This window comes from Apis dorsata, unplaced genomic scaffold, assembly GCF_000469605.1.
Source record: "Apis dorsata unplaced genomic scaffold, Apis dorsata 1.3 scaffold_47, whole genome shotgun sequence".
NCBI classification, from domain to species: domain Eukaryota; kingdom Metazoa; phylum Arthropoda; class Insecta; order Hymenoptera; family Apidae; genus Apis; species Apis dorsata.
Genome location: NW_006263349.1, coordinates 112,712 through 127,867, shown reverse-complemented (window position 1 = coordinate 127,867; position 15,156 = coordinate 112,712). Strand labels below are relative to the sequence as shown.

Genomic DNA, 15,156 nt, shown 5'->3' with positions numbered 1-15,156 from the left:
ATATATATATATATATATATATATATATAAAATGCTGATGCTTATGTTTATGATTGTGATGTAATTTCTTCGAGGTGAGTGGATTGTATTAGTGCGATTAGTACGATACGCACTATACAATCTTGTCTATAAGAGAGCTGGGTCTCTCACAATGTCACAGTAGATAATCGTGTCCGATATGTTGTTACAACACTATGTATTCGGCGGTCAAACTACAACGTGTTCACAACGAGAGATAATTAGACTCTAGTTTCCAAGAGAAATTCGTGCCTTTAGAAAATTCCTTCCTAATTCATTTGGGAGGATCATAGTTTTCTAGTGGGGCACGATAATAACCAATAATATTGCGGTCAGTGCCTAACTCGTGACATCTTCTCAAGTTAGAGGAAAATTTCTCGAATTAGAATGATGTTTAGTTGCCGTTGAGTCAGCTGTGTCTACAATATGTCATTCTTGAAATCGGGCTTCGCTCCAGCCATGCTGAAATTCATCAAAAATATATAATTATAAGTATCTTAATTAATAATTAAACTTTTCTCAAAAACAATCTTCTCAGATAACATCATTCTTTGCTTAATCTTAATAGAAATCGATGACAGATAATAATAAAAAAGGATTTCCATACGAAGAATTTTTCCGAATAAACTGTTTATAAATCTCGCGAGCAATAAGTGCTCGTGAACGAAGAATGAAAATTGCTGTTTTTCATGATTTTTAAAAATAAAAATTCGGGATACTTTTAAAGAATGTATTTTAAATAGCAAAATCATGAGGAAAATTCATATAAACATATCTCGGGTAAGACTTGATATAAGTATTTTAAATTAATATAACATTAAATTATAAGCATTTTATATTAATATCAAATAATAATAATAATAAATAATAATAATAAATAATAATAATAAATAATAATAATTATATTTAAATCCATAAATAAGTCATGTTTAAATATTTTATTTAAATCCATAGATGAATCGAAGTATAATGCTTAATTTGTCTATTTGTCAAAATTCATAGGCATGAATCAAAATATATTTCTATAAGATTTTGAATTAAATGTGTTTTTCTACGCACAGATTTGTTTCTTTTAATTACTTTATATGTTAATTAATTATTTATATATACAAAAAAGTTACTAACGATACCTGAATCAATTTGAATTTCAAATCAATACATCAGTTGAAAAATCTTTGTCTTTATTTTATTTGCACTCAAAAATTTCTTATTCTGATATGAGATTACTGAAAAATAAATAATAATTGAAATTTAATATCTACATTTTCATTTCATTATAATTAATATCATATTTTATGCCTAAAAAATCCGTGTAAGCATTGAATTTTTGGTTTTCACATTTTCGTTGCTAGTGTATAGTGTATAGCATATTGACAATATTTTTATTCACTTATTTTTTTAAATAAAATTATTTTAATATTCGATTATTATTTATTATCATATAATTTTTCAAGTTTCATATAAAAATATTTAAAACTTTATTACTTTAAATATATCTTTTAATTTCATCAAATTTCAGATTTATTGATTATGCAATAATATGTTAATGAAATAGCATTGTTAATAATTCAATATTAATCGTGAATGAAAAAGAAACTAGAATAATAATATCTGAACTCAAATCTTATATTTGTGTTAGATTCAAGAAAGTTAAGTGAAGTTAGTTAAGTGAACAATCTTTCACTTTACCAAAATAGTATTAGTATTTTGTTCTGATCTTAATTAATTCATTAGTATATATAAAATAAAAGTAGAGAGAAATTAATAAATTTCTATTGATTCGAGACATATATAAAAAAATTGCAATATTTATGTATTTTTATTAATTATATAATATTAATTCATGGTATTCATTGTATGATATTCATTTTCAATTATTATTTTTCTCTGAATAAGAATAAGAAATAGTACAAGTGAAATTTGTCAATTTGTCAATCATTATGTTCAATGCACCGATCTGAATTCAAATTGAATCAAGTCTTATCAAGTCTTATCAATCAAGTCAATTTTTAATATTTCAGATTTTCGTATATATATGAAAAAATTAAAATAAGCAAGTTTATGTATAAAAATATTCAATCTTTTTAATTTTTCTTATTAAAAATTTTAAGGGAATATTTTGATTTGCTTCTGAATTTTAGCAAATTGAATATAATGTAAAAATTCATTTATGATTTTAAACGAAATAATACGTAATCATTGTATAACGTCGAATATTGTAGAATTTATATATAACTTATTCAAAATAAGTCTTTGTTAAATGATAAATTATGTAATTATGTAATTTCAAAATGTGATACTTTTTTTTTTAAATGATGTAAGTATGTTACATAATTACATTACATGATATTTATATACATTGTATATTACATTATACTGAAATTCAGAAATATTTTTATATTTTACTTTTCATCATTTTCGTTCTCCAGTCGTCTTATTCTGTGTAACGTAAACTTAAAATGCTTATAACGCTCATCGTTAAATAATAAAATTTATATTACTTATCGTTAAATAAATTTTATGAAATATATATGTATATGATTTTTTTTCATTGTTTTGATATTTAAAATTCACCTTTTAGTTATTAATATTTATATTAATATTTTAATATATTTATATTAATATTTTAAAGATGTCCGACAAATTTATAAACATCTTACAGAATACATAAAAAAGATTGGTAATCAATATCTTGAAAAATGTCTTTTTTATGTTTAAATTTGTCGTGTTTTTTATTTAATTATTTATTTAATCATTAAAAAACATTTATACATAATATCAAAGTAATCATTTTTCTATGTCAACTATCCTATTCCTATATCAACTCGACCTTTTCAATATTTCATTAGTTTAGAATATGACACAGAAAATTTGCATATTATTTAATTTTCATTTATTATATTCATTTGCGTAGTACGATGATGTATTAAATTGCGAAAGTTTATTTAGTATGATAAACAAATTATGGAAATGATATGTCATAATTATCATATGCTATATGAATAATTTAAATTGCAATCTTTACATAAAGTACCATCTAAAATTTATATTGATATTAAGAGGTAAAAAATTTAAAAACTCAATAATTAATTTACATAACTATAATATATATTATAATACTGCAAGAAAATGATGAAAATTATTTATTATACCAAAATCTATTATCCCTAAAAAATATCCTAATTTCCCTTTGATGCGGTTTTATTACTTTTTTAATAATATCTATTTTATTGAATTATTTATTTCTATATCTTTTTTAAAAATTAGATAATTTAATATTCGCATGATTTTTTCATGTATTCACACTTATCCAGTTATAATTTTAAATTTTAATTCTCGAAGTTTGGAAAATATATTTTTTTAATTTGTGATTATGATTTTTTACATCTAGATTTATAAATAACCATATCATCTAAATAAATGAAACATTGAATAATTAAATTCATCAGGACAAAATTAAAAATATTGGTAAAATATTGTATATGGCTTAGTTGATCAACAATGTTTTTTATATTTGGGAAAGACATCTATCATTTTTTCATTTAATTTCCTAATCGATGATTTTTTATTTTCGAACGCATCTAGTTTCTTTGGAATAATTTATAATGAGCTGATGAATGATTTGATTATGCCATGATGCCGTTTAACATTTTTTCTTTATTTCTTCTTGTTTTTCTATTTTTATTTCTTCTTTATATATTTATGTGTATAACGATAAATTTCCATATGTATCGGAATCTCGTCTATTGTGAGTATTAAATAAGAAATTACTTGACTTAGTATATCTGAGTAAATGAAATACATTGTTGAATTGTTTGAAATTTTTTTCAAAGATTGAATATCTTCAGGATTTGGACCAAGATTTTAAATGATTTTAGATTTTTCAGGATTTTTCTTCGGGAAATGATTTTATTTTTCTTCAAGAAATGCGATATATAATGAAATATGATATATATAATATAATTATGTATTTTGCAAATCATATACATTGCTTTGCAATTGAAAAAGTAACTATATTTATGCTATATAAAATCTACTTTATTCGATTAAATTTTTTTTTTTTTCTAAATTCAATGAAAATATGAAAATTAAAGAAAATATTATATTCATCAATAATAATTAATATAATAATTGTAATAATAATTATTTTTATTAGTTTATGTCTCGTTATATCTTCACTCATCAAAAAATTTTCTGAAATTTTTGCACTTGAATTCATAAATTTTTATATATTTTCTTTTAAATCAATGAAAAATATTTTTTAAAAAATTTTGTACTAATAAAAGATATATAATATTTTTTATTTTTTGCAATCTGATATAATATTAAGTAATTTAGATAAAAAAAAATTATTTTCTTTTTTTCTTGATATCTTCCCGTTTTTATAATTAAAATTGAAATAAATATATAATATGAAAAACGTGATATATGAAATAATAAAATGAAAATGTGACGATCGCAAATTAATTATATTTTCCATTATTTAAAGTATAATAACTATTTTAAAGAATAACTATTTTAAAACATATTTTAAAATATATTAACTATTCTTTATATTTATTCATGAGTGTTCATTTATGTTATTTAAGAAATCGGATTTATTGTTATAGAAATGCGATTTCAAATGTTTTACATTAATACATTAATTTAAAATAGCAATGTTTGATCACATATAAAACGTATGCTTTATACATTATACTTTATACATATATACTTTAAATATGTATATACTTTAAACATTAATAGATTAATTTTAAATTTTAAATTTTAAAATATATATTATGTTTAAATTTAACATAAAAAATTGACGAATCTTAATTGGAAATATTTATAATAATATAAATATAATAATATAAATATTTATAAAAATATATATTTTACACTTATATGAAACTTTTATATCTATAAGAAAATTTGTTTAACAAAAAATGCAATACATCATTAACGAAATTAGTAAATATTTAGTATAAATAATGATTTAAATCGATATATTACACATTTTATTCGGTGACACAGTATTCAGCATCTGAAATAAAATTATGAAAATTACATAAATATATGATATTTTCTATTTGTATTATTCATACCTGGAGTTTGTGAAACAATCCAATTTATATAAGAACCAACTTTCGTATTACCAGCAGGATATTTACCACACTCTGCACCCCAACTAATAATTCCTATGTTTACGAGTCGTTTAGTTCGAGGATTTTGCCATAGAACTGGTCCACCACTATCCATCTATTTATTAAATAAATATTTTAATATATTATTAAATTTACAAAAAATTTACCTAAATATTAATTTGTCTTTCAAAGACAATTTTACCTGACACGCATCTTTGCCTTTTGCATAAGCACACATCGCATTAATCATTATATTGCCATAATATTTATAACATTCTACTTGTGTAAGCATACTTAATGTAGTCTTTTGCAAAATACGAGAAAGCTTACCCTTAAAACTTGTATGACCCCAACCTAATTTCATTAAATATTAATAAAGTAATGTCATATATATAAAAAAAATATAATCAGTATACTAACCCAATACAGTAACATCAGAACCAGCAAAAGAATCTAAGAAATGTTGAAAAGGTAGACAAGCAGGTCCAACCTTGTCGCCAAATTTAATATCTTTTTCTGTTTTCAAAAGTGCTACATCGTTTATTTGCCAATCACTCTTTTCTATAATGTCATACTTTGGATGTATAATAACTTTATTAATACTATGCAATACTGTAGCGTTTGTTTCTGTTCCTTGATATTAAAGATCTCTTTAGAAAAGAAATATGAAGTACATTTGCAGTTTATACTTACTACTACTCCAATCATGTTCGCCAACTACGATAGCTAATTCTGTAGAATTCTCATCTATGATGCAATGTGCTGCTGTTAATACATATCTTTTAGATATTATAGTAGCTCCGCAAATCATGCCAGGTTCATAAGTACGTTTAATACCAGCCATCATAGGAAATTCATTTATTCCTGTATTAGTTCCACCAACGATTCTAGACTGAAAGTTAACGAAAGATCTTCTTTCTATTTTGATTAATCAAAAAATGATATTAAAAAATATTTTTCATATATAGCAATTTTTATACCGATTATGATAATGGGACTAATGGATTAATGGATAATGATGAATGTAAAAATATATATGAATGCGAGAAGAATATATGAATACGAAAAGTTTGAATTAGAGAGAATAGAATCGCGCTTAAGATGTTAGTTTCTCGATTGTCGAGATTCTGACCTTTCTGTTCTAATTAAAAAATTTAAATTGAGATATCGAATAAGGATGAAATACGAATTGCATTGCAAAAAATATTTAGAATGGAAATGAAGACACTAATGAATTTTAATTATATAAATAATTAAATTTAACGAATGGAGGAGAATTTAATTTTCATCTTTAAATAGAAGGGATTTTTGAGAAATTTTTGTGAATCGATCTTATTCGTAATAAGTAACAAGTATAAGTATATGAAATGTTCTGACATGCGATAATAAAGAAAAAGTAAAATTAAAAAAGGATCTATGAAATATTATTCGAAAAAAATTTTAAAAATTGAAACTCGAAATAGTTGATTACAAATATATGTGCTGCGTTAGTAATAACTGATTCAAAAATTACTAATGAACAGAAATGTACAATTTTTGAAACTCCGAATCGATTTATAGCTCGACAATATAGCTCGAAAATATAAATGATACAAGAAAGAAAATATATATTGCATTTTTAATTATTGTAATTAAGCAAAAATAAAAAATATGTATCGAGAAAATATTTTTAATTCAACTCAAAAATTCAAATTATTGTTCGGATTTAATTTGTTGAAAATCTTACTTTAAATGTGACAAAATAAATATATACATACAGGATTCTTCCATCCACAATTACAATTTGTAGAATCTTTTACTCTTTTCATTGGTTGTACTTCACAGAAAAATCTACCTGGTGGTGATAGTATTACAATCATTTTGTTTGATGTAGATTCTATATTCAAAGTTATATTACCACAGTATTTGGTAGCGAAATTTCTTTTAACAGTTAAACTGCCTCCGTCGCAGTTTTTAGTCTGTGAGAGAATTATTTTCTTACTTTCAATCATCTTTATTAATTAATCATATAATAAAAACTTTGGTCTTACTTCTGAAAATTCAACTAGGGAACACTTTAAATTAATTCGATGATAACTCGTGATAGTCCATGTACATTTTGATCCAGAGTATGGTAATGGATATCTAGGATTGTAAATGTAATATGTTTCGCCAAGATTTAGGTTTTGATAATAATCGCATTCTTCCTTATTTATTTGAGCCATAGAAAACATAATTGATCCATAGAATATTAACAACACTATCTTAACTGTAACGAATAATTTTAAGAAAATATTTTTCCTTACCAGTGATAAATTAAAAATTATGTAAATAAATCAAAATATCGAAACTAAATATTATAGTATTTTAGAAATATGATATAAATTAAAATAAGTATAACACGATATATGTTCTTTGAATATAAAACAATTTTTGATATAACAATATCAAATTCATATGATTAGAAGTACAAATTATAGATATATAGTAAAACATATATAGAAAAAATATTAGGAATGAGTATGACATAAATATTTATAATTAGAAACATATCACAATAAGATATATAAGTATATAAAAGTATTAGTTTTGTTGATCGAAAAAACAGTGATTTCTGAAATGATTTTAATTTTTTTTTCTATGAAAATTTTGGCATTATTAAGGAGGTATTAATAAAAAAAAACATTTAATCGCATAATGTGTAGAGCTATCATTCCATGATAATAAAAAAAATAATATGTGTCAAAACAAACATGTGTTGAATAATTATTGAGCAAATATTATATCAAATTATATCTTATTTATAATGAATAAACTACAAATAAATAAATAATTATCTTCAACATATATTGATTTGTTTATTCGAGCCTAGCAATTCAATCAACGTCATTATCGTAATGCGATAGTTTTACATGTTTTGTTGTTAAACAATATTTTTCATTAATAATTTGTTAACAAAGCAAAAATAAAAATTTTCGCAGAAAAAAAAGTTATCTCAAAAATTATTAAATAAACTGTTAATTGATTTATAGGACACTTTATAATTTCTTTAATCGAATATTAAAGATTTGCTATATATACCTTTTTTTGCCAAAATAACGTTTTGAAACGCGATATTGTTTGTGAAAATCATACTGCATTTACGAATTTCTTATGTAGCAGCGGTAAAAATTTCAAAGACACTAGTATACTATTTACTTGTTTTTTCTTATATTTCGAGGATTTTATACACATCGTAAAAATGAAGAAAAAAAATATAAAATAATAAATATAAATATAAATAAAAAAAAGATAATAATTTTATTATTATTATCAGAAATATTTAGAACTTAAAGATAAAAATAAATTTAATGGATAAATATTTAGAACTTTAAAAATAAAAATGGAAAACTAAATATTTTCTATATCATTATAAATAAATATGAATAAAATTTTTCAATATCAATATTCACTAGTTTTTAAAGCGCACATATGTTCTGATACTTTTTTTAATTATATAATGTAATTAATCTGTGTATCCAGATGTATTTAGATTATAACAAATACTTAGAGATAAATTTGAAAAAAAGTATTTTTATTACAAGAGAAAGTATTTTTTTTGTAATATTTTCTTTCTTTTATTGAAATAATATATCATTACGTATGTATGTATTATATACATACATGTAACATCAAATGATTGAAGATATTAGATATTAAATATTATTATTAGATATTTAAAAAACTATTTCTCAATTTTTTTTACAATAATTCACGAAAAAACTTTATCTTATTTTATTTTATTTTTTTTTAACTTTATTTTATTTCTTATTTATCAATAGTTTTTGACCACTTAAATGTAAAAATAAAAATTTCACTTTAAAAATTAATGTTACAAAAAGTTTTGTATATTTGAAAATGTATATTATTGAAAATTATTATTGAAAATATTTAACATTCATAATGGCAATAAAAAATAATGATGAAGATAAGAAAATAAAAAGGAAAAAGAAAAAAGTAAATATTTCATACAAGTTACATACAATTATTACTCTAATATAATTAAAAAAAATAAAAATGTATACAATGATATGGTATGTAAAGGTTGTATGTAATTATATTACGTGGTATTATTTATACTATGTAATATTAATAGATAGTAATTATGTAATATAATGAATTAAAATAAAATAAATATCTATAGCTTTTTTTAAAATAAATATAATAATAATTAATAATTTCAATTATTTTGAAGATTATTATAATTATAAGATAATCAATTAAATGTAATTATATATCATGTCATATATATAAATGTCATTATATAATAATATATAGATTATCCAAATATGTGGATAATTAGAGATTTTTAACAATATTTTTCTTTGCAAAAATTTTCGTTATAATTTTGTTAACGAGTTATTAAAAAAAAAAACAATGACTAATCATACTCAGAGAGCGTATTAATCCAGTGACACTATTGTACATAAAGTCCAACAAATATATGTCGAAAAAACTATATTAATTATAATTAATATTTTTTTATATTAAAAAGTTATATTAAATTACATTTTTTATTATCTTATTATTATTATTCTTATTATCTTAAGAAGAATGAATAGACTAATTAATTATTATTTATAAAGTGAATAAATCAAATTTATTCGTCATTCAAAGTGAATAAAAAAAGTGTTAAATTTTGATGTAAAAAGAAAATATAAAACTTTTCTAATTAATAAATGATATATAATAATAATTTGGAATACAACAAATAAAGGATATTTTACAGATTGTACTGAATTAAAGAACAATTCAAAAACTTCGATAGAATCAATCATTCGAGTTTTGAAATGTGCCTCTGAGTCATCAGTTCCTGGCTATGCTTGCTTAACATTGAATTAATTTTTATCACATTTGTATACTAAATTTATTACAAATAAAACATAATTACTATAAACTACTAAAAAATAACACAAAAATAATGTATCTTCGAATTAATGTATCCATCATTCATTTTCTTGCATGATCAATAATGATTCACTTGTAATCACTTTTAATAAGAAATTAAATTTAATTTTTCTTAGTTTTTCTTTCGCATTATTATTTTAATATTAAACATTTTTATTTAAATTTTTGTATTGCAATAATGGATAATGAAATAATGGATAATGGAATCTGATTGAAATTGAATGAATAAAAATATTTTTCTATCTTGATGAGTAATGAATTGTACGATATGCATGACTATATAAGATCGTTGTCTCACAATGATTTATCTTGTTTAATAACTGGATATAATTACATATAGTTATACATATAATTACATATAGTTATTGTGAGAAACAACATATAATGCATATTGTATTCATCAATAATCCATTTTTCATCATCAAAGTACGAAAATATTTTACTTTTCACTTATTCAGCGTTAAAATATAATAATGCGGAAGAAAAATTAAAAAGAATTAAATTCAATTTTCTTATTGAACTAAAAGATTAGTATTGGTGCGAAGTGAATAATATTATAATTACATTGATTTGATATATTTTCTTTGAGTCACTTTTCGGTGATATTTTATTTACGATCAGTTTAATATTACTTACATAAATCAAGAATTTCTTTCAAGACTTGAGTTGATTTTTCGATAAATAACTGATTTTATCAACTTATTTGATTAATTATTTTTTAATTTAATATAGATTGTAATATATCAATTGTTGATTAATTATTTTTTAATTTGATATAGATTGTAATGTATTGTTTATTTTTTCCAAATATGTATTATTTATCATTCATTTGTTAGAAAAGTTATATTCGTTTTTTTTATATCACAATTTAACATTATTTATCAAATTTTGATGAATAAATTTTTCGATTTATTCGTTCTCCATGAATAAAAAATAATTTGTTCATTCATTGTTTCTAAATGTAATTTAATATAATTTTTCGTTAATAAAAAAATATTTGTTATATTAACATTTTTTTCAACACATATTATTTAAATTTATTCGTGCTCAATTTGTAGCATGTAAAAGAAAATATTACTTGAAATTATCTTAGGAATCTCTTAGATTCCCACATTTTTGGAATATTCTACATATATATGAAATTTATTAAGATTCACTTGCATGACATAATTTTTGACAGAAATATTTAGAAGACTGTTAGAATTGTATATCTTTTAAAAACATTTCAAAATGATTTAAATGTGAATATGATTTTGAACTTGAGAATATTTTTCATTTATCCTAATCCTAATAACCATCAGCATCATCATACATTTGAGAAAATTTATTATAAATAACACGAGTCAGTTATCCAGTATGACATCTATTTCTAGAAATTTTTCTGAAATTTTCTTAAATTGCACAATCAAAGACATTGCACAATCATCACTAGTTCGCGCTATTATTGATCGTTTATATAATTGATCTCTGAAATGAACAGAAAAAGAATTTTAAACATTTGTAAAATTTGAAAAAAAATTAAATCATTTTAAATTATAGAACAATTCTAATTTTTGAATTATTAGAACGTTTTAAATTTTGAACTATTTGAATTTATTAAAACAACGTTATTAACTTTGAATTTTTTCAATTAAAAGAACTTTTAAAATTTCGTGAATTCGTTCATTTAATGACATGTGTAAACTTTCATTTGTATATGAACTTTACTTTGATTATTTAAAATAAAAACTTTGTTAGTAATAAAATTTCATATTATAATAAATCAATTTTATATAACTTCATGAACATTGAAGCTAAATTTTTTTATGAAAATTATTCATTTGTGACATTTACTTAAATAATATCAAGTGATTTCTATTAAGAAAATTATCTCTTATTAACGTTTATAATCATTAATATTAATATATTAATAATATGTAAATATATAAAATAATATGTAAATATTATTAATATATTATGTAATATATTACATAATTATATATTATAATATATTTATTATATATAATTATATAATATATTATATAATTATATATTATGTAAATATAAGTACTTTTTTTATTTATTATATTTATTTTTATAGTCTTGTTCAATAACTTTCCACATAATTTAAAATTAAAAAAAATATTTGAAATATTGTATTTATTTTAAATATTTTTTCAAAACATTTTCTTAGTACATTTTTGGCAATTATATTAATAAAATTTTTTACGACTTGAATATTTTAAATTGATACTTTATTTTTAAAAAAATTTGAAATAAAAATTAAAATATCTAAATGTAAGAGTATTATATTTGTGATGTATTGATTCATAATCAAAATTGGTTACACGATAATTTAAGATTTAAAATATATGAAGATTAATATAAATTAATTATCACTTAATTAAAAAAAAAATATTTTTTTTCAATATCCACTTGTCCAAAGAAATATTTATGTTAAAAATTTTTTCATTTTTATTATATATGAAATCAATAAATTCATTATTTTTATTGTTTATATATTCTTTTATAAAACAAAAATAAAAGAATTTGTTGATTTATTTTATGTCAAAAATAAAAAATCTACTAATTTATTGTCTAAATACTATATAAACTGAAAAGACTTTTTTAACTTAATATAATCAAATACATAGTAAATTTAAATTATAAAATTTAATTAATTGTGAATTATAAAGTTATATATTTAACTTAGAGAATAAATTTGTAAAATAATTTAATTAAAATAAAACAAAGAATGCAGAGTAAGAAAAAATATGTTTAATAAAAGGAAATAGGAATAAATTACATTAGAGTCATATCAATGTCTTTATTCTACTCATTATATTACATTGCATAATATAACAAAAAAAGAAAAAGAAAACAGAAACGAAACAACGATCGCGCTTAATAGCTAATTCACATGTAAAATGTGAAATGTAAAAATACAAGATAAATTGCATTTTTATATATAAAAAACCAACACAAATAATTAATCAATAGTTAAAAAATAAAAACACAATACTAATAAAAAATAATAAATTTATTTAAAATACAAAATATAGTACATTAAAGTCTAACTTGACTGTGATTGATGACTATGATTATAGAACTTAGATGTATAATTGTTATATTATATAGCTTTGAGTGAACGAATAATAATTTAACTATTTGTGATTTAATTGTAACAATTAATTGTAGCTGATTGACAATTGATCTAATTATACTACTGACTGTAATAATTATCTGATTTAAATAATATTTCATATGCTCTGATCCTTCCACGCAATTTCATATTGACATTGTAAAGGACCCAGCTCTCGAATAGATATGTATATCTTATTTATAATATAGTGTATTATTAAGAAAATACATCATTGTAAGCATCAGTTTCTGTATACACACATAACAGAAATATATATATCAATTGAAAAAACATTTAACACACACACATATATATACGCATTTAACGAATTTCCTACTACTACTACTTCCATCTATCTACTACTTCCATCTAATTTTGTAAGTGAATACGAATATTATGATTCATGTGAACAATTGATAAGTGACATATTGATGTACACATCATATGCATAAAAAGAATATAAAGTTAAATCAAAAATTTTTTATCAATATTTTAGAAATTAAAAATTAAATTGAAATGAAAATGAAAATTTTATATCTGAAAAATTTTTCATCCTTAGTTTTTCATCTTCTAATGTTTCTTTCATTACAATGATTAAAATTAAACATCAGTCATAAATATGCATATATTATAATTATATACATTTTATATACAAAAATTCTTAATTAATTTTTTTATATATAAATGTTTATTTTTCTTTATAAATATTTATCTTTGTAAATAAACTTTTATTCAATATGACGTAAGACTATTTTTTATCGTTTCTTTTTTAGTTTCTATTCTTTAAATAATCTTTTTTTTCGTATCAATCATTACTAACTATAAAAATCATGATACATGATAATATATATACTATATGCAGCAGCTATCGCTGAAAAGAAGCATTCAAGTGCATTCAGTATCTACAATTCTAGAAATATAAGAAATATAATTGACTAGAAATATAATTGAATAGAAAATTATTACGAAGACATTTTATTAATTGATTCATTAAAACGAATGATGGTCAAATTACAATTATTTTTTTTGTTACAATTATTATATGTATTATCTGTGTCTCAAAAAACGTATTTAGATTCACCGGCAAATCTGGAAAGATATCGATTATTTCGTAATTGGATTACTCGAAGTATTGGTACGTATTCAGATAGTTTTATCATTTTGTGTTTTTTATTTTTTATTAAAAGAAAAATATATAAATCTAAATCGATATCTTGGAGGAAAAATGAGAAAAAAGCAAATTTTTATAAAAATAGTGATAGAAAAAAGAATTATTTTTATAATATATTTATATAATATTATAATTTTATAATATATAATTTTATAATATATATTTATATATATAATATATAATTATATAATATATATTTATATAATATTTTATAAATAGTAGAATTTTATTAATATTTGGAATGTATTAAGAATTTATAATGTTTTGAAATATTTATTAAATAGATGAATAATATTAAATTTTATTAATGACAGATAATATTTATTTATTTTAAATTATTATGATATTTTTATTCATTTTATATTTTATTTAACAATTATTTCATATTTCGTTAAAACATTATGAATCATTAATAATTTCTTTTTACAAAAGGCACAAAACAAAGAGTCACAGCACGACACGAAGAAAAAATTCAAGAAAAATTCCAACAGATATTCTATTTCCTTGCAATATGACAGGTAACAAATTTTCTATTATTATTATTAAAATAATCACATTTTTAAATCATATTCAAATCATATTCATATCATATAATCAAATTCTATATACAATAATTAAAATTATTGTGTTTTAATATTCTAAAGTTTTAATTAATTATTTTATTTAATCTCTATAGATCTCCTACTATTCCCGATTCAGTTCATTATTTAAGACCAGGAGATATAGACGTTATTGCTGCGATGGCTGATTCTTTGATGGCTGGAATTGGAATTTTTGCGACTAGTTTATTAGAT

General features: G+C 20.5%; 2 protein-coding genes across 2 annotated transcripts in view; one reads left to right on the top strand and one right to left on the bottom strand.

Annotated features, from left to right (window-relative positions):
* Window positions 1–4,910: 4,910 nt before the first annotated feature.
* Window positions 4,911–8,350, bottom strand: LOC102671601 (venom serine protease 34). The gene is made up of 8 exons (XM_006608847.2): window positions 8,205–8,350; window positions 7,175–7,392; window positions 6,902–7,102; window positions 5,838–6,036; window positions 5,565–5,777; window positions 5,347–5,498; window positions 5,106–5,259; window positions 4,911–5,044 (listed from the first exon to the last, which is right to left on the bottom strand). Exons 1-8 carry the CDS (start codon window positions 8,254–8,256, stop codon window positions 5,019–5,021), a joined length of 1,215 nt encoding a protein of 404 aa, XP_006608910.1. The 5' UTR covers window positions 8,257–8,350; the 3' UTR covers window positions 4,911–5,018.
* Window positions 8,351–14,154: 5,804 nt separating this feature from the next.
* LOC102671469 (phospholipase B1, membrane-associated-like) overlaps window positions 14,155–15,156 on the top strand; it is a 20,015-nt gene continuing 19,013 nt past the window's right edge. Inside the window, exon 1 of the mRNA XM_031514601.1 lies at window positions 14,155–14,326. Within this exon, the coding sequence (XP_031370461.1) occupies window positions 14,191–14,326 (136 nt within the window). The 5' untranslated portion in view covers window positions 14,155–14,190. The remainder of the gene's footprint in view (window positions 14,327–15,156) is intronic.

Coding starts and splice junctions, on each gene's coding strand:
- LOC102671601 (XM_006608847.2), bottom strand. CDS start 8,256: ATGATTTTCACAAACAATATCGCGTTTCAAAACGTTATTTTGGCAAAA. Junction 5,260..5,346: donor AAGGCAAAGATGCGTGTCAG/GTAAAATTGTCT, acceptor TTTAATAAATAG/ATGGATAGTGGTGGACCAGT. Junction 5,045..5,105: donor GATTGTTTCACAAACTCCAG/GTATGAATAATA, acceptor ATTTTATTTCAG/ATGCTGAATACTGTGTCACC.